The 21,637-nt window shown below is 37.3% G+C and overlaps 1 protein-coding gene across 5 annotated transcripts in view; it reads left to right on the top strand.

The window, feature by feature from the left end:
• TMTC2 (transmembrane O-mannosyltransferase targeting cadherins 2) overlaps window positions 1–21,637 on the top strand; it is a 392,263-nt gene that overhangs the window by 210,020 nt on the left and 160,606 nt on the right. For all 5 annotated transcript variants that reach the window (XM_070454288.1, XM_070454287.1, XM_070454291.1 and 2 more), the window contains one exon: window positions 12,443–12,557. In XM_070454288.1, coding sequence (XP_070310389.1) covers window positions 12,443–12,557 — 115 coding nt within the window. The remainder of the gene's footprint in view (window positions 1–12,442; window positions 12,558–21,637) is intronic.

A 21,637-nucleotide genomic window follows, 5' to 3' on the forward strand; every position in this document is an offset into this window, starting at 1 on the left:
TAGTAGCAAAAAAGGCAAAGAAAATTAACCTCCCTCTTTTTTTCTGTTGTTTGTAATAGCTGAAAATATACATTAAAATGATAGTTGCCAAAGATTTGTGCATATAGTAAAGGTAAATGACATTTTTAGAAATTTATTTTATTTAATAGCTAATTTTATTTTATTAGCATTCAAGGATATTTTTCTACTCACATAAATATTTTATTCTTCATACTTGTGCTTTTACTGAACATTTCTTACTTTTAAAGTGTCCTTTTCTCTATTACTAACTCTACTTTTTCCATTAGCACTACCTCCTGAGTTAAAAACTACTGTCAAAGATTAATATGTTGAAGTTAATTAAGGTTATAACATGGTGTCGTGATGTACTGTATTTGATATATACTGCATTTTATCTTAGGAATAGCTATTTTAAAATAAAATGTAATCTTTATGGTTTTTTTTTTTTTCCTTATCTTAAAACTGGCTTTGTGGACTTCCTTGGCAGTCCAATGGTTAGGACATTGCACTTCCACTACAGGAGGCATGGACTGGATCCCTGGTTAGGGAACATGCCAAAAAAAATTTTTTTAAAATAATATTCTCAAAAGAAAATCACAAAAAACTGGCCTCGGGAGAATTTAATATTGCTTTGAATTTTGCTTTTCTTGGCCTTGATTTGTTTGGCAGTGAAATTCTCAATAGCATGTCCATAGATACTGAATATAGGAGATACACTACTAAAGGGTGTATCTGCCTGGTTATGTTTTTTATGAATGATGATCTATTAATGATATATTATTCCTATTCCATAGAAATGTACTTTGTAGAGTTACACATCTATTATCTTATTTAATTACCTCAGTGATGCTGGAGTTTACCTTGGGCAAGGATTGTTACACCTGTTTTACTGATGAGCAACTGAGAGGCAGAATGCTTAGGGAGAAAAGGCATGGTAGGTTGGTCAGGTTTGCAGTAAGGTAGATAGGGTGGTCTTGGTGGTTCAGTCCTTAAGCCAGTCTCCTCTGGTCCTTGGAATCTCCCAGGCAACAATACTGGAGTGGGTTGCCATTTCCTCTTCCAGAGGGTCTTCCTGACCCAGACGGGGATCAAACTTGGGTCTCCTGCTTGCAGGCAATCTCCTGCATTGCAGGTGGATTCTTTACCAACTGAGCCACTGGAAGTCAGGACATGAGGAGCTGTTATCCTCATCTTTACAGTGTTGTTACAACCTCTCTGAGCTTCTAGGTGGCTGATCTGTATAGCAAGCACAGCAATACCACTGTGTGGGACCATGTGTGTATAGCACCCCTCACCCAGAGTTTGGCCCATAGTACATGTTTACTTACGACTGCTAATAAGAAATGGAAGAGTCTAGTAATTTACTTCAGTGTACCAAGAACTGACTGGTAACAGAAATAGAACTAAAAACTTAGGTTTGGGGTCTTTTTGGTTTATGTTTCCACATCAAATTTCCTTTTAGTGACACACATTTGGAAACTAACCTGGGGCTATTAAATGGCAGAGACCCATTGAATGATGACAGGATTCACTGTGAGATAAAGTAGGTTACGAGATTGGATTGTAAAAGAACAAAAGGGAGAATTTTTTTTTTTAATCACTTCTCTTCCCCCGCCCCCCACCACCGCATCCCCCCTCCCCCAACTAGAGGTGTTCAGAATTTTTGCCGTTTCTAAACGTTCTTCATCTTTTAGAGCTGAACCAGACTCTATACCAATTATGATGGAGGCAATCTGTAAGAGAGTCTTTGTGTCAATTATATTCTGACTATGAAATCAGAAACAACTGCTCTGTATATTTTGCTACCATTCTATGTGTAATTGTTGAACGGCTACATGGGCTAAGAGATCAGCCAAATGTGAGGAATTTCTTATGAGCCTTTACTGAATTGCTGTGTTTTTATATAAATGGGCTTCCCTGGTTGCTCAGATGGTAAAGAATCTACCTGCAATGCAGGAGACCCTGCATAGATCCCTGGGTCAGGAAGATCTCCTGGAGGAACGAATGGCTACCCACTCTAGTATTCTTGCCTGGACAAAGGAGCCTGGCAGACTACAGTTAATGGGGTCACAGAGTCATATTCAACTGAGTGACTAATACTTCATATGAATAGGGTCACTGTTTGTGGCATGCCAGTTATTATTCACTAGTTGGAGAAGACTCTGGAGAGTCCCTTGGACTGCAAGGAGATCCAACCAGTCCATCCTAAAGGAGATCAGTCCTGGGTGTTCATTGGAAGGACTGATGTTGAAGCTGAAACTCCAATACTTTGGCCACCTGATGCAAAGAACTGACTCGTTTGAAAAGACCCTGATGCTGGGAAAGATTGAAGGCAGGAGGAGAAGGGGACGACAGAGGATGAGATGGTTGGATGGCATCACCAACTCAATTGACATGGGTTTGGGTGGACTCTGGGAGTTGGTGATGGACAGGAGGCCTGGCGTGCTGTGGTTCATGGGGTTGCATGGGTTAGTGGGTTAGTTAACCAGAAACTTCACAGAGAGTACCTTGCTATCAGAGAGGAACATGAAGCAGATTTTTTTGTTTTGTTTTGTTTTGATTAAGATGAAGTGAGAAACATTCTGAGCCTAGATGGGAAATTAGAGTGAAGGCCTTTACAGAGAAGACCCAGCTTCGCAGACCATGTGTGGTTCTGATTGTTGTTCTTCAGTTGCTGAGTCCTGTCTGACTTTGTGACCGGTAGAACACAGCATGGCAGTCTCCTTTCTCCTCCACCATCTCCCAGAGTTTGCTCAAATTCATGTCCATTGAGTTGGTGTTGCTATCTAGCTATCTCATCCTCTGCTGCCCACTTCTCCTTTTGCTGTCAGTCTTTTCCAGCATCAAGATCTTGTCCAGTGTGTCGGCCCTTTGCATCAGGTGGCCAGAGTATTGGAGCTTCAGCATCAATCCTTCCGATGAATATTCCAGGTTGATTTACTTTAGGATTGATTGGTTTCATTTCCTTGCAGTCCAAGGGACTCTCAAGGGTCTTCTCCAGCACCACAGTTCAAAAGCATCAATTCTTTAGTGCTCAGCATTCTTTATGGTCCAACTCTTACTGGAAAAACTGTAGTTTTGACTATATGGACCTTTGCTAGCAAAGTGATGTCTCTGCTTTTTAATACACTGTCTAGTTTTGTCAATAGCTTTCATTCCAAGGAGCAAACATCTTTTAATTTTATGGCTTCAGTCACCATTCATGGTAATTTTGGAGCCAAAGAAAATAAAATCTGTCACTGCTTCCACTTTTTTCGCCTCTATTTGCCATGAAGTCTTGGGACCAGATGCCATGATCTTAGTTTTTTGAATGTTGATTTTTAAGCCAGCTTTTCACTCTCCTCTTTCACTCTCATCAAGAGGCTCTTTAGTTCCTCTTTGCTTTCTGCCATTAGAGTGGAGTCATCTGTGTATCTGATGATGTTGATCTTTCTACTGGCAATCTTGATGCTAGCTTGTGATTCATCCAGCCTGGCATTTGGCATGATGTACTCTGCATGTAAGTTAAATAAGCAGGATGACAACATATAGCCTTGTATTCCTTTTCCAACTTGAAACCAGTTCCATGTCCGGCTCTAACTGTTGCTTCTTGACCCACATACAGGTATCTCAGGAGAGAGGTAAGGTGGTCTAATACTCCCATCTCTTTAAAAATTTTCCACAATTTGTTGTGACCCAAACAGTCAAAGGCTTTAGCATAGTCAATGAAGCAGAAGTAGCTGTTTTTCTGGAATTCCCTTGCTTTCTCCATGATCCAGTGAATTTGATCTCTGATTCCTCTGCTTCCTCAAAACCCAGCTTGCACATCTAGAAGTTCTTGGTTCATATACAGCTAAACCTAGTTTGAAGAATTTTGAGCATAACCTTGCTAGCACATGAAATGCACACAGTTGTATGGTAGTTTGAACATTCTTTGGTATTGTCCTTTGGTATTGGAATGAAAATGGACCTTTTCCAGTCCTGTGGCCACTACTGAGTTTTCCAAATTTCTTGACATAATGAGTACAGCATTTTAACAGCATCATCTGTTAGGATTTGAAATAGCTCAGCTGGAATTCTGTTATCTCCACTAACTTTGTACATAATAATGCCTCCTCAGGCCCACTTGACTTCACACTCCAGGATGTCTGGCTCAAGGTGAGTGATCACCATCATTATCATCTGGGTCTGAGGACCTTTTTTGTATAGTTCTCTGTATCCTTGCCACTTCTTTTTAATCTCTTCTGCTTCTCTTTGTTCCTTACTGTTTCTGTCTTTTATTATGCCCATCCTTGTATGAAATGTTCTTTTGATCACTCCAGTTTTATTTAAGAGATCGCTAGTCTTTCTTATTCTGTTGCTTTCCTCTATTTCTTTGCATTGTTTATTTAAGAAGGCCTCCTTATCTTTCCTTGCTATTCTTGCAACTCTGCATCCAGTTGGGTATGTCTTTGCCTTTGCCCCTTCTCTTTCTCTTCTCTTCTCTCCTCAGCTATTTGTAAAGCCTCCTCAAACAACCACTTTGTCTTCTTGCATTTATTTTCTCTGGGATGGGTTTGGTCACTGCCTCCTGTAGTTACAAACCTCCGTCCATAGTTCTTCAGTCACTTTTTCTACCAGATCTATTCCCTTGAATCTATTCATCACCTCCAATGTATGATCATAAGGGATTTGATTTAGAGCATATTTAAGTGGCCTAGTGGTTTTTCCTGAAGTGAAGTGAAAGTCACTGAGTCATGTCCAACTCTCTGTGATCTCCTGGACTGTTCAGTCCATGGAATTCTCCAGGCTAGAATACTGGTGTGGGTAGCCTTTCCCTTCTCCAGGGGATCATCCCAAGCCAGGGATCGAACCCAGCCTCCCTCATTGCAGGTGAATTCTTTACCAGCTGAACCGTGATGGTAGTGGTTTTTCCTACCTTGTTCAATTTTAACCTGAATTTTGCAGTAAGGAGCTCATGATCTGAACCACAGTCATCTCCAGGATTTGTTTTTGCTGACTGTATAGAGCTTCTCTATCTTTGGCTGCAAAAAACATAATCTGATTTCTGTATTAACAATCTGGTGATGTCCTTTTGTATAGTTGTCCCTTGGGTTCTTGGAAAAGGTTGTTTGCTTTGACCAACACATTCTCTTGACAAAACTCTGTTAGCTTTTGCTCTGCTTCATTTTGTACTCCAGGATCAAATTTGCCTGCTATTCTGGGTATCTCTAGACTTCCTGCTTTGCATCCCAAGCAAAAAGGGATGATGAAAAGGGCATCTCTATTTGTGTTAATTCTAAAAGATGTTATATGTCTTCAGAGAAATGGTCAATTTCAGCTTCCTTGGCATCAGTGGCTGGGGCATAGACTTGGATTACTGTGAGGTTGAATGGTTTGCCTTGGAAACAAACAAGGATCATTCTGTTGTTTTTGAGGTTGCTCCCCAGTACTGCATTCTGGACCCTTTTGTTGACTATAAGAGCTACTCCATTTATTCTGAGGGAGTCTTATCCACAGTAGTAAATATAATGGTCATCTAAATTAAATTCAACCATTCCTGTCCATTTTAGTTCACTGATTCCTAAGATGTTGATGTTCACTCCTGCCATCTCCTGCTTGACCATATCCAATTTACCTTGATTCATGAACCTAACATTCCAGGCTTCTATGCAACATTATTCTTTACAGCGTTGAACTTTACTTTTGCCACCAGACACATCCACACCTGAACCTCATTTCTGCTTTGACTCCACTGCTTCATTCTTCCTGGAGCTATTTGTAATTGTTCTAGCTCTTCCCCAGTAGCATATAGGACACCTTCTGACCTGTTGTTCAATCGCTCAGTCCTGTCCAACTTTTTGCAACCCCAAGGACTGTAGCATGCCGGGCTTCCCTGTCCTCTGTCTCCTGGAGTTCGCTCAAATTCTGATCTGGGAAGGGGCTTATCTTCTGGTATTGTATCTTTTTGCCTTTTCACACTGTTTTACAGGTTCCGAGGCAAGAATACTGGAGTGGGTTCCCATTTACTTCTCCAGTGGACATGTTTGTCAGAACTTTTCACTCTGACCCATCAGTCTTGGTTGGCTCTGCACAGCATGGCTCTTAGCTTCATCAGGTTATGCAGGCCCTTTTGCCAGTACACAGCTGTGATCCTTGAGAGTTCTCATAGCAGACACTGAACTGTGGATGTGGGGGTGGCTTGTAGTCAAAGTCAGAATAGAGGTTGCACATGTAAAATGCTAAGGAATAATCCTAGATTTGTTAAAACCAAAAAACCTGCCCTGAACTGTATATATGGATATTACAATATGCACATAGATGTTATACTAATTAACAATGCTATGAAGACAATGTTAACATATCATTGGAATACTAAGTTTTATTTTTTAATTTTTAATACTTTCCCCCTTATTAGGAATATACTGATTTTCAGGTGTATCTGAAGTAACCAAAGATAGAGGAACGAGAGAGATAATTGCATATTATAAAGTTGTTATAATTAAAATTACGTAAAAGTAGGTAGTATATGTATTCTGATCTTATGAATCATAATCTTTAAATTATATCTATTTTTTCCACTTAACATGTTAACCAGACCTTTTTTTATCCACTTAACATTGTGTTTCTTTTTGTAATAATCTAAGGTACAATTACCTTAGGAAATACAAATCCTTGTAGGCTTATAAGTGCTGTGGTTTCCCTGGATCATGTGAAGTGACTATCATGAAATCACTAAAAACTCAGGCTACAAAAGTTGACCCCCTTACAATGTTTGTTAATGGATAGAGTGAGAAAGCATTAACAAAACAAAACAAAACATATTCACATTTATCTCAAGTTTCGTGCAGTTATGTGGCCCTTTTTTCCTTCTCCTGCTTGCTTGCTTCTTTTTTTACCATTTTCATTGAGGTTAGAAATTTTAACATAACAATTCCTCATATTTTAAAATGACACTTATTTAACTTACATCTATGTGAACACTGTTTTTGGAGCACATCTGAAGTCCAGGTATTTCATAGTGGTTAAAACAAGGACTTCAGAACCTAACAGACATAACTTTTATCCATTAGCTTTTGAGTGTCCCTTTCTCTAAGACACAGTTTCCTTGTCAAGTACTAACTGGATGATAATCTTTTTTAGGAGGACTAAAAGAGTTCGTATATATAGAAGCCTAAAAATAGGGCTATAATCTTAGATTATCAGGTACACTAGGCACTCCTGTATTTATTTTCTTTTGTAGCTGGTCTGGCTTAGATAACTGGCAAGATTTCAAGTCTAACCCCTTTTTGTGGTAGCATTCTGATTTCAAATAAGTAACTCAGAATTGGAGGAAGCAACATTTAGAATTTATCATGATAGTTAAAGCATTATTCAGTGTTTCGATTTTGCAAGATCTTTACGTAGAACTTGGTGTTGATATAGGGACTAAAGACATGTATTAAAGTTTTAAGGTAAATTACAGCTAAAGGTGGAAGTAAAAAGTGAGAGCCCTTGTTGATTTTGGTGACTGTGTTCAGAGGATCAGTGTTAATGGAAATAGTGTATGCTAACCCTGAAGTATGACTGCTTGTGTGAATGTTAAGTAGTTAAAATTTGAGTATTAAGAGATTATTTCATCTTATTAGCTAGTTTTTCAAAGAGCAATGCATGCCATAATCAAAATCACTTTTTAAAATAATCAGTGAATATAAATATCTTCCAGTTTTTAATGGTAAAGTAAAAATATCTTGGAAAAAATTGCTCAAATCTGCATGCATTGATTTTTGTAAAATATATCGAGCACTATGAAATTACAATAGTTGATACTTTAGAGTAAGTTTAAACTTACTCTGTGAACTTAGAACTACTATATTTGAATGAGGTCTTTGAAAAAGTTTTGGAGTGATTCATTGTAGATCACTTAACATTTCCAGAAGGAGCTAACATTTGATTTTCCTCTTTAGAAGAACTTTTGCAAGATGGAAATATTTAATTGTTATTCTCCCTTTCAAAGAATGTAAAATAAACTGTGGCAGTTTGTGGCCTTTGAGTAGCTTTCCTTGTGAATTAAGGTCATTTCTTAGTAAGTGGATACCTTTTAGGTGTAGTTAAATGCCAGTATGAAGGGCCCTTGAGATAAAAGAGTTGTTCTTGATTCTTTGCTTCTGATTTCATTCAAAAGAAAAATTTTGTTTTCCTTTTGAAAATAAAATAACTTCACAGATGAGATTTCCTGAAACTTATCCAGTGGTACCTTGAAGCTTCGGTTCACCTTTCCTTAATATAATCATCATATATGCTTAGTCCTAAGAAATAAAGGCTTCTCTGGTAGCTCAGCTGGTGAAGAATTTGCCTGTAATGCAGGAGAGCCTGATTCAATCCCTGGATCGGGAAGATCCCCTGGAAACGGGTAGGCAACCCACTCCAGGATTCTTGAAGTTCCCTGGTGGTTTAAGAATCTGCCTGCAATGCAGGAGACCTGGATTGGGAAGATTGCTTGGAGAAGGGAACGGCTACCCAGTCCAGTATTCTGGCCTGGAGAATTCCATGGATTGTACAATCCGTGGTGTCGCAAAGTGTCAGACATGACTGAGCGACTCACTTTTCACTCTCCTAAGAAATAAGTCATGTGCTTGTTAAACAATGCTTTTTAAATTTCCATCACATATAAGACACCTTTAGGGTACTTAGGAGTCCTTGATAAATGTGCTTAATCTCCAGTATCTTTGAGCAACGAACATTTATTTACATAGATATAACTATATTCTCTTTCCATTGCACTTTCTAGAAAATGTGACATTTAAAATCCCATTGCCAAAGAAATGTGAAGTACTTAATATATTGTTTGACATCAATTTTTCTGTGGTGTGGAAAATACATTATGAAAGATGGATACCATGTAGATAAAGTTTGTTGGTACCATGGGTACTAAAGTTCGTTGTTTCTGGAGTATTTTGTTCTGAGGGAATGACTCATTTGGGTAATTTATTTTGGCTCCATTTTATACTTTAGTCCCTAAATTAAATATGTGTAAATATTGAGTACTATGATATGTGATTTGACTTTGTAGTTAGACTCAGTATTGAGATGATGAGATTTTGACATCTGGAAACAGATGTGGTTTTCTCTTATCATTAACTTTGCAATTTAAGGAGTTAACTTTAGTTTATACATCAATGGAATGGGTATAGTGATGGCCCTCAAAGTTTATGTTATATAAATTCTGGACACGGTCAAGCAAGCATATAGTAAACTTTAAATAAATGAAAGCACTATTACTTTTATCCCAGCATATGTATATTTTATTTCTTTTCCACCTCCTTCTCCCTGTACCTTTTCCTCCTCTTTTTCTCCACCTAGGTTTGAAGTTGCTCAAGCTAAGCCCATGAGATGAGACCGTAGTCCCTCAACAAGAGCAGCTGCTTACAGCATTCATTTTGTCAAACAACAGAAATAAAATTAGTACTCTGAATATTTTGAAACGCTATTGGGAAAAACTTTCAAAAATTACATGAAGTTTTTAGAATAATTACAGTTTTTTAAAATTTCAAATAAGTACTTTATTATCTCTAGTGTTTTAATGTGAAAATTGAATTCATCTCAGCAGACTGTCTATTAAAATACAGACTTTAAAAAACTGGATCCTTTTTCTTTTAGACTTTAATCACAATTTCTTAGAAGAACTCCAGGGATTTTAGTCCAATAAAACTGAAGGGTTTTAAAGATTACTGCATGAAATAATGAATGAATAACATATATGAGCTTAAAAATGAAAATGACATCAAATATTAGTAAAATACAAGATCTTTAAGTTCTATTGGTCCAGAATAAAATTTACCAAGTGCAAATTTGAAGATAACCTCAAACATGTGTTTTGAATTGTCTTAGTATCAACACAAGAAAAAGTTTAGCCAATGTTAAAACCCTTTATTCCTTAAGTAGGATATAGGATAACTCCATCTCTATTTTAAAGGAATGTGTGGCATGATCTTAATTTTCCTTTCCCCCTTTTCTCTTATCCTCACCTACCTGCTGTCCCCCTTCTCCCAGCTGCAGAAGTTAGATCAATTATATTCCTTAGTTGCTGGCCAGTTTTCAGAATGATCCCTAAAAAGTTCCTCGTTTATTCATATATTATTCCCTTTTATCTCTGTTCCTAGCTTAAATATACCTTTGCATCATAGGCAACTGGCCTAATGTAATTGATTTCTGTCCTTGGATTTATAATGTATCCTTGTAAAGTATATAGTGATACTTTGGGTAGGAATGAATTTTTAATATTTTTAAGTAATGTGACAATGCATTAGGTATTTTGAATATTTTTTGACTTTTCAAAGTCTATTCCTGTTAAAATATTTACACAGAACTTATTGATTCTCACTGCTGTTTAGTAATCCATAAAGTTTCGCATTATACTCCCATAATGAATAAGTTGATTACTTTCTACTATCAGCCAACACTAAGAGACTTGTATTAAATATCCTCTTAAATGTCTTCCCTGGTGGCTCAGACTATAAAAAATCTGCCTGCAATGTAGGAAACCCCGGTTGGATCCCTGGATTGGGAAGATCCCCTGAAGAAGGGAATGGCAACCCACTCCAGTATTCTTGCCTGGAGAACCCCATGGACAGAGTAGCCTCATGGGCTACAGCCATGGGGTTGCAAAGGAGTCAGACACGACTTAGCAACTAAATACCAACAACAAGCCTTGGATTGGAATCTCTGCTTTCGTACTCCCGTATTAACTTTGCAAGTTCTTTCATGTCTCTGAGTCTGTTTCCTTATCCATGCAGTGGACAGGATTTTTATATACAGTACTATGTTGAGAGCTCAGTGAGACAATATTTTTCAAGTATATATGGTATGACATGTGGCATGATTAGGTACTGCATAATGGTAAGTATATGCTTCTCCTCTGTTCTCCATCAGAAGCCAAAAAAGGTATATGACTTTCCAAATACGAAAGGTTATTATTCTCTGTACATAATACTAAGTTTGTAAAGTGCATTATATTTTATCCTGTTCCTATAAGCAATGCTTGACACGGTAAACTGTGAAAGCATCCATTACAATGATGTTAATGATAATAGCAAACATTTATTGAGTGTTTGCTACATGGCCGGCACTATCTTAAACACTCTTCATATACTAACTCATTTAGTCCTTGTCAAAAAACCCAGGAGATATTATTTTCCCCCATGTTGCCGATTAGTGCTACATGGCTGGCACTATCTTAAACACTCTCCATATACTAACTCATTTAGTCCTTGTCAAAAAACCCAGGAGATATTATTTTCCCCCATGTTGCTGATTAGTAAATGAAGGCACAAAGTGTTAAATTACAGGGCACATCTGCAAATTTGGGATCGAAAGATTCTATACATTTTTATGCATTAAAAATTGGTATCTCAAACCCTTTTATTCCCCATAGAGAATTAGTAATTCTCCAGGTAAATAGATCTTGACACACACGAGCCTTCTCATCCACATCTTCTAGTTGGGAGGGACAATGGTTTGAGGGCCCAGCACTCTATCTCCTTGTGGGAAAGAAAAAGGACAAGAGAAGCATCCAAGTCTGAGGGGTAGGTCTGCTTGAGCGCCTTGCTTTGTGGGTCGCTGGTGATGGGGTATCTTATAATATTGAGAAATCATGATTGTTTGGAGTGAAAAATAAAGGGTATACTGAAAATGTAAATTTTTAAGTGTGATTATTTGTGACACAAACTTACTGATTTTCCCACTTGTGAATTTATTAGTGGAAAATGTGTAAAAGCATTATATCTGAGTAAACCATATATACATAACTATTTTAAGAAGCATAATGTTTTGCTGATATATTCTGATGACTATTAAGCCTCTTTATATCTTTGATCTTAGTTATCTTCTTTTTGATTCCCAGTTCTTCTGTTATTTATCAGTGTTTTTGTATTTGAATGAAACCTTTGGGCTTCCTTGGTGGCTCAGAGGGTAGAGCGTCTGCCTGCAATATGGAAAACTCGGGTTCAATTCCTGGGTGGGGAAGATCCCCTGGAGAAGGAAATAGCAACCCACTCCAGTACCCTTGCCTGGAAAATCCCATGGATGGAGAAGCATGGTAGGCTACAGTCCATGGGGTTGCGAAGAGACACTACTGAGTGACTTCACTTTTATTTGAGATCATTTCTTACAGTTTCTGGTTTAGTAGGTATACAATAATTTCAGTTCGTGGAGACCTCTACTGAAATCTGAAAGAGCTTCAAATCTTTGTAGGTGATCTTAAGGTACCATTGTTCTTGGCCTTATGATAAACTGTATGTGTATATATTTGCTTTGAGACATAATCATCATCTTTTAGGCTTTCACATGTGATCCCCCAGTTTGAGTTTAAAGGAAATAAATTTTCTTTCTTAGAGATGTTTTATGAGGCTTTTTTCTCTCCTTGTGGTACTTCCTGACGGCCTGATAGTATATCATATATAATCAGAATGACACTAGTCTAAATACTTCTTTCTTTTTTTGGCAGCGTGGGGTAACCTTGGAAATGTTCTCAAGAGTCAGAGCAAAATTTCTGAAGCTGAAAGCGCCTATAGAAATGCTTTGTATTACCGAAGCAACATGGCTGACATGCTTTATAATTTGTGAGTATGCGTTGCTTTCCCTGGTTTGTTATCTTTGAAACATGTAACGAGTCGGGCTATCGCTTTCACTGCTGGAAATGGATGATGATAGCTAATATTCTGAAAGTCTTTTCATGAATCATGCTTCTGAGGCTAGCAAATGGATGATATTTGTATTACAACTCTTTGTTTTGGGTCACATCGTTGATATTCATGTGTATTGACATAATATGGCTGAAATTTTTGAAGCAGTATGCCATATAACATACAAAAATTGGTTTAAATACTTTTAGTTTTTGGTTTTTTTTAAAGTTTGTACGTTAGTACTTGGGTTCATAAAATAAGACTGCAATGCCTGATGCTATATATAATTTTGATTTTTTTAGTGGTAGATTTTATCTTCCGTTAAAGAATCACTGGTGTCAAAGTATGTATAGAACATGCACCAAAACTGGGAAGTGACCAGATAAGATAATATTTTTCTTTTTCCACCCTGTCCTCCAAAGGTAGTGATCATTAGGTTGGGATAATGGGATAATTTGGAATGCTTGTGTATGTCAGGTTAGAAAAATCCCTGGGGGAAAATGCTCTTCTGTTCTTTGAATGGAAAGCCCAGGAGGTGCAGTTAAATGTAAGTGGATAAATGCAAGTTAAACTGAAATCCTCTTCTGTCTCTTGTATCTGATACCTTTTTATAAGTAATAGAATCTTAGTCTAAACTTGCTTAAACACAAAAGAGAATTTATTAGCCCCCATAATTGAAAAATTCTTGGGGTTGACTAGATGAAGGCATAAATAGATCCAGGTGCTTTATTTTGTTTTGAGTATTTCTGGGACTCTGTCTGTGTTAATGAGATGACTCCTACACCTCTATGCATATAGAGTGTTCTCGGGCTCTGAAGGAGTTGTTTTGGTGTGTCTATTAATCCTGAAAAAGGTCCTAACTAACCTCCCTAGGGTCATGCATTCTTTCTTAACTGAAGCAGACCTCCATTGACAGTGCCTCCAGGATTGGAATAGAAGGGCAGAAGACCAGTTCTCTGTAGAAAGGGAACAGGCATCATAAGGTGTCTACAGCTTGTGTTTAATGACTGCAATGCAGTATCCATAGTATTAAGCTAATTTTTCAACTTCATTTTTAAATGGCTAAACCTCAAAGCACATATATTTTTTTAAAATTTCAGGAAAAAAAAACAAACAAACCAAAATCAAGATTTTTTAAGGGAAAACAGACAAGCTGAGCTCAGGTTAACTTCCTGTTTTTACATCTAGCTTGGCTTTACCCTCCTAGACTTTAAACCTGGGGGCTCAGTCCTTTGGCCTGTAGTCTTAATTAGATCAATATGTGTTTTGTGTTGACCTGCAGTGTTCAATTTTCTCTTTTTAACTTGTGCCTTCACGTGGAGCGCTCCCTCTCCAGTTATACAGCCCTTGATATTTACGAGATCTCTGCTGTTTTATACTTCATCATATATATAATATGTGTGTGTGTGTGTGTGTGTGTAAAACCATAATTTCCCTGAAATAATTTGAGATTGTGTCTTTTTCTTTTCTTGAATGGATGTATCTACATTCTCCAGCAAAGTGCCCCCCATGTCTTCTTCGTCTAAATAATGTGATGATATCATATTATTGATTCATAGTTTATTATTTAATAAAGAAGAACCTTATCAGTTTAATAAACTTGTACAAATGTTTATTTACTTATTGCCTCTGAAAATAATATTGTCAGAGGGACCTTTTGCCTTGCAGTTTGGGTCACATATGGCCACTTTGCTTCTTGTACCTATTTTCTATACATTTTCGAGGGGGGGAAGAAAGCTGAACAACTAGCATCTTGTCTCTGAACTTGTTTTTCTCATCTGCAGCCATTGGTTAAACAGTTAACTATCTTTTGGTGATATTTGTTGGGCAGGGTTTGAAAGAAAAAGAAAATGCCTACCCACACTTATTCTTTGAGAAATTTACTCAATTAGATGAATACACTTTAGGTATAATTTAAAAACTGCATTTTATAGCTCCCTCTGTGGATACATATATAAACTATGAAAACAAATAGATAAACTTCCCTAAACCCTAAGGAAAATTCCTGCTGGAGAAGTGGTTGTTAACAAGATTGGGTCCCCCCACCTCACCCTTTGTAGGAAATGGGATATGTCATAAATATGGCAAAGTAATGTTTCTAATATGGCAGGTTTCTTTAACTACACTCAATTGTTAGCTTAAATGAACAGGCAATTCCACAAGAAAAGGTGGCAATGATTTTTGATGTATTGCGTTATATAACCCGTGTGGTTCACAGAATTCTGCTACATAATTATGTTTCAAAATAGGTGAATCCTTCAATGATTTTTAATTAAATAGTAATAAAATACATCAATAAATATTTTGCAACCCATATATCATAAATATTCCTGGTATCATATATACCTCGGAGCAATCTTTTATTTTCTGTTTATTTATGTAGTTAAAAAAAACAAGGTTTTCTCAGGGACAGTTAAGGACTATTTGACAAACATTTTTTGAGATATATATGCTATATCACATGACTTTCTCTAATACACAGAAATTGTTCCTTGTTCTATTGCAAATCCTGAAAGTAAAGGCGTTTACTTTGCTCACTTGAGCCCAATAACATTCCTTTGTGGTAGCAGCAGATGTTAATCCCATTTCATGTTATCAGTTAAGTCTCTCAAAGATGCTTTATGACCAAAACCTGAAACTAATGCAGCTATTATAGTAGTTAACCTGAAATGCTCATATTTATCAGTGAATTTTATAGTTTTTATTTATTTTTGTCTGTGCTGGGTCTTCATTGCTGTGCAGGTTTTCTGTAGTTGAGGCGAGTAAGGACTGCTCTCCAGTTGCAGTGCGAGGGCTTTTCCTTCTAGTGGCTTTTCTTGTTGGGGAGTGTGGGCTCTAGGTCTCATGAGCTTCAGTAGTTGTGGCTTCTGGACTCTAGAGCGCAGGCTCAATAGTTGTGGTGCACAGGCCTAGTTGCTCTGAGATATGTGGGATCCTCCCAGATGAGGAATCAAACCTACGTCTCTTGCCTTGCAAGGCAGATTCTTTATCACTTAGTTTCTCCATCACTGAGCCATAAAAGCTATTGAGAATCACAAGCTCCTATTAGGTCCTCTACTTTGCCTTAAATAAGTAACCTAGATTTTTTAAAAAACATATTCAATGTTCATAAATCTATGTGCTTTGTAAATTATAGAAAAAATCTTGTTGCTGGAAATTTTCATTTGGAATATAACCTGGAAACATACTTCATTTTGTAACTTCAGAATAAAATTCCTAAAAAGACAGGTTTGCTGCCACTGACCAGACTCAAGGTGATTCTAAGAAGCCAGACATAGTCTTTAAATTAATTCCTATAGTTTTATGTTTATATTTTAAGAATATAACTAGCACAACCAAATACTGTTTAGGAGGGAAAAGAGAAAAAAAGAATGATTTGGAAAACTATTAAGTAGGAAATAGTACTAATGATAAATGGTTATATCTGAAGTTTAGGAAGCATTGCATTAAAAGATTTTAAAACTTTGAGGACTTTTTTTATACAAGATTAATTAATACCAAGTTATATCCTAGCAATGCATAAGTATAGCTATCAGTTCAGTTTAGTTGCTCAGTCAAATCTGACTCTGCAACCCCCATGGACTGCAGCATGCCAGGCCTCCCGTAGTTTACCCAAACTCATTGAGTTGGTGATGCCATCCAACCATCTCATCCTCTGTCTCATCCCTTTCTCCCACCTTCAATCTTTCCCAGCATCAAGGTCTTTTCAAATGAGTCAGTTCTTTGCATCAGGTGGCCAAAGTATTGGAGTTTCAGCTTCAGCATCAGTCCTTCCAATGAATATTCAGGATTGATTTCCTTTAGGTTGGGTTGGTTGGATTTCCTTGCAGTCCAAGGGACTCTCAAGAGTCTTCTCCAATGCCACAGCTCAAAACCATCCATTCTTCAGCATTCAATTTTCTTTATAGTGCAACTCTCATGATGGAATAATTTTAAATTTTTTCTTTGGGAACAGTTACTTGAATTACATTTATGTCCTAACCACTCATGTTAGTTGCTTATATATGTTATGACAGTTTATCTTCACTTGATATCTACACAAAAAGAAAAATGAAACTCAGATAATTTGTGTAAGATCACACACAGTATAGGAGCCAGTATTTGAATTTAAGATGTTCTGATGCTATAAGGCTGCAACAATAGTATTTCTGCCCAAGCTGGCAGAAATAAATCAAGATTTTGAGGGGAAAAAAATCTCAGTATACAGCTTTCAAATTCAGGAAAATAGTTAATTCAAATCACCTTTCATGTAGAAAGAAAATACTTGGAATTACATCTAACAAAATATAAGTTGATTTTTTTTATGATAGTTCCTTAGTTTATTAAACTCAGGCTGTACTATTTTGTTAAAAACATCGTGGGTTTGTATGTCTGAGCTAAGAGTTGCCTTTGAGAAAGTTCTGTGGAAACTGCTTTTAATTGCCTAAACATGATCACATTCTGATACCACTTCATGTTACAGATTATAGTCATATAATGTGAAATTTATTTTTTTTATTTTTATTTTTTTTTATAATGTGAAATTTAAAACAGTACTTAGTTGTACCTTTTTGTGTTGAGGTTTAATTGACATGTATGATTTTATTAGTTTCAGATGTACAATGATTCAATGACTGCTATAGGAAATTGAGTTAACATCTGTCACCATACACTGTTACAAGTTTTTTTTCTTGTGATGAGAACTTTTGTTTAGCATCTCTCTGCTAGCAGCTTTTAAAAATACATGATATAGTGTTATTAACTAGTCACTTTGCCATGTGTTCCTTGTATCTCCAGGTCTTACTTATCTTATAACTCAGATTTGCACCTTTTGACCCCGTTAACCATTTTTCCTACTTCTAACAATTCTACTGTTAATAGCAATAGATGTATTACATTTATTGCATAGCCTGTATTTAATCTTTTATTCTTATTATCAAATTTATTAAAATTCAATAGTTCCTACAAGTTGTTTTAAGGCCAATTTAGCAGATCTGCCTTATGATACTCATTTATCTTTTCAGGTGTAATAAATTTTCAGGGATAAGTCAGATGGACCATCGCTCAGTGATTTACACTTTCAAATCTTATAAATACACAGCCGACTTTCAACCTTTTAACTACACTGCTCACTGCCATCAGAAATATAATTGATTTCTCGTCTGAAAAATACTCAGTGTTCTTTCATTGTTATAGATTTATCCCAGTCAGTCTGTTCCAATTGCTACCTAAACAGGGAATTCAATAGAACACTGAATATTTCATTAAGCACCAGAGTTCAGAATGCAGATAATAAATTTAATGTGGTTTAATCAATTCTTGATTATCTTGCATAACAGAGGGGATTATTTCTGTGGATAATAGAGATTTTGCCACCATAAATTAGCTGTCATTTTTGTTCTATAAAAATGTAAGTACTCATCTAATCTGAAAAGCTAGGAAAGGAGTAATAAAATAAACTAATAAATTTAAGAAAACTAAAAATAGAAAATGCTAATAAAGTAGAATATGGAGAAACAATGGGAAGTAATGAATAAGTGTAAGAGCTTATTCTATTAAAGGATCAACAATTTATGGCAAAGATCATGGACAAAGTACAAAATCTCAAGTATACAATATTGAGAATGAGAATGGGCCTGCATTCAGACATATGGAAGCTTAAAATAACAGTGTTAGTTATGGGTATTAAAATCTTAGAAATATGGGTACTGTTCTGAGAAATACAAATGATTAACATTAGCCCAAGAAGAAGTAGACAATCTGAATCAAAACCTTAGAAAAATGTGAAAACCACATTGAAGAATTTTCTCCCCCAGGGAATCAAGTTAAGGCATTTCATGAGTGAGTTCTATCAAATCTTTAATCAAATAGTATTTGTTGCACTAGTTATACTTCTGTTATTTTTGTGAAGCTAGATAAAATGGATAGTAAAAAGTCTGATGAAATTGAAAACCAAAAAGCAGAAGAGAATAATGACAATGAAACTCAAAAAGCAAACAAGCAAGAACAAATAACAGAATCACAACAGGCCACTTAGACTTATGAATATACATGTAAATGGCAACCTACTCCAGTATTCTTGCCTGGAAAATTCCATGGACGGAGGAGCCTGGTGGGCCACAGTCCATGGGGTCGCAAACAGTCGGCTATGACTGAGCATGTCAGTACAATATACGTGCAAACATACCTTAAAGTTAATATAGTAGATGCAGTAGCATATTAAAGATTACAACACCACTTTCTTTTTTTTTTAATTTTTTTTCTTTTCATTTATTTTTATTAGTTGGAGGCTAATTACTTCACAACATTTCAGTGGGTTTTGTCATACATTGACATGAATCAGCCATGGAGTTACATGTGTTCCCCATCCCAATCCCCCCTCCCACCTCCCTCTCCACATCCGATTCCTCTGGGTCTTCCCAGTGCACCAGGCCCAAGCACTTGTCTCATGCATCCCACCTGGGCTGGTGACCTGTTTCACTATAGATATTATACATGCTGTTCTTTCGAAACATCCCACCCTCACCTTCTCCCACAGAGTCCAAAAGTCTCTTCTGTACATCTGTGTCTCTTTTTCTGTTTTGCATATAGGGTTATCATTACCATCTTTCTAAATTCCATATATATGACAACACCACTTTCAAATGGGATTTTTTTCTACGATTTATGGTGGAGTATTCAATACCACAATTCAATTGCTATGCTCTTTAAAAAGTCAGAAGAGGCAAAAAATTATTATCATCTCTAGAAGTGCTAGGAAAGCTTTTAATTAACATCTGCATCAGTGAACAAGACATAACCTAGGAATAAATAAATATTTCTGCAACATGATTATCTGTCTAAAGTTATAGAAATACCATATTTTAAATGAAATACAGTGGTCATTATGATTCAAATTCAGCTTCTTGAGGTAGTGGCAGTTTCTTGGTCATTATATCTCTCCATATCTATAGAAGTTCTAACTGTACTTGTTGATTTTATAAATGATTTATGAAATTCATATCAGAGCAGAGGAGATTACATTTATCACCAGAAGTGATAAGGTTAGCGATGGATATTAGATAGTCACATTTGTGGTTGTTTGAATGATTGTTTTGATCATTGTCATTGAACTATTCTGGACAACAAGAGCCTTCTTGAATAAGGTGTCTAGAATTGTATTTTCTTAAAGTTTCAGAAACAAATACATTTATGTTAGGGTTGGTTCTTGTATTAGTTTCCCAGGGCTGCCACAATGAAGTACTGCAAAATAAGTGGTTCAAAATAATAGAAATTTATTGTGGCCCAGTCCTAGAGGCTAGCAGTTCAAAGTGAAGGTGCCCACAGGGCATGGTCCCTCTGAAACCTTTAGGGAAATCCTCCTTTCCCTCTTTCCTGTGGTTTGCTGGGATTCTTTGGAGTTCCTTGGCTCATAGCTGCAGGACTCCAATCTCTGCCTTTGTCATCATATGACGATCTCCCTGTGTAACTTTGTCTTTGCATCCACTTACAAGGATACCAGTCAGATTAGGGGCTCACTCTTGTTATCACATCACATCTGCAGTGACCCTTTTTCCAAATAAGGCATTGAAAGTCACAACTTCAACACATCTTTTTTAGGAGAGACATAATTCAACCCATAATAGCTGCCTATTGGGAGCTTTATTTTGAGGCAGAGTGACAGATTCTGTCCCCAGTGTCAAGCACAATGCCAAGCACGTGAGTTTTTAATGGGTGAGAGGGGTTAAGGGAAAGACTCCTTAACAAATCTAAAAATTTACATGGAACATGTTTATATATATCATGATGCCGAGATCTCTGTCTTCAGAGGAATTAATTTAGGAGGACAGAGCAATGAGGGAAATGTGGGGTGCAGAGTTGTCACCATAGATACAGTTCTAATGAGAGATTTGTTTGTTTGTTCAGGGTCAGGTTTTGAGGACCCTTGAGAGGTTAGAATGGAGAAGGCAATGGCAGCCCACTCCAGTACTCTTGCCTGGCAAATCCCCTGGTTTGAGGAGCCTGTAGGCTGCAGTCCATGGGGTTGCTAAGAGTCGGACACCACTGAGCGACTTTCACTTTCACTTTTCACTTTCATGCATTGGAGAAGGAAATGGCAACCCACTCCAGTGTTCTTGCCTGGAGAATCCCAGGGGCAGGGGAGCCTGGTGGGCTGCCGTCTATGGGGTCGCACAGAGTTGAACCTGACTGAAGCGACTTAGCAGCAGCAGCAGCAGAGAAGTTAGAAAAATAAGAGATTACAAAATGGAAGAGGTGAGACTACCTGATAATGGGATTGAGCCATTCCTTGAATCCTCATTGAAAATAAAGCATGAGAAGGCTATGAAAATGAGATCTGTAGAAATGAGGGGGGGAAGTAAAGCGAAAAAGTGAAAGTTGCTCAGTCATGTCTCTTTGCGACCTAATGGACTATGCAATCCATGGGATTCTCCAGGCCAGAATACTAGAGTGGGTAGCTGTTCCCTTCTCCAGGGGATCTTCCCAATCCAGGGATTGAACCCAGGTCTCCCACACTGCAGGGGGATTCTTTACCAGCTGAATGACTAGGGAAGCCCAAGAATACTGGAGTGGGTAGCCTATCTATCCCTTCTCCAGGGGACCTTCTTGAGCCAGGCATTGAACTGGGGTCTCCTGCCTTGCAGGCCCATTCTTTACTGCTGAGCTATGCTGGTGAGACTACCTGATAATGGGATTGAGCCATTCCTTGAATCCTCATTGAAAATAAGGCATGAAAAGCCTATGAAAGTGAGATCTGTAGAAATGAGGGGGGACATAACACTTGGCCAAATGGCTAGAGTTCAGGACAAGATTTCCTGCCAATTTCCATGGATATGTGTATGTAAGGAATGGAGGGAGATGCTCAGAAGATACCAGGCAAGTCAACAGGTCTCGCAAAGCAGAGAATTCAGGAGAGGCTACCAAACAGGAATGCCAGGAAGTGCTTGCCATGTCTAATATCAGATACATGGGACTGAGAGGCTTTGGTCATATTCCATTGGCTTGGAGTCATCAGAGCTCTGGATACATGACTCATCTGG

The sequence above is a fragment of the Odocoileus virginianus genome, chromosome 24 (genome assembly GCF_023699985.2).
Source record: "Odocoileus virginianus isolate 20LAN1187 ecotype Illinois chromosome 24, Ovbor_1.2, whole genome shotgun sequence".
NCBI classification, from domain to species: Eukaryota; Metazoa; Chordata; class Mammalia; order Artiodactyla; family Cervidae; genus Odocoileus; species Odocoileus virginianus.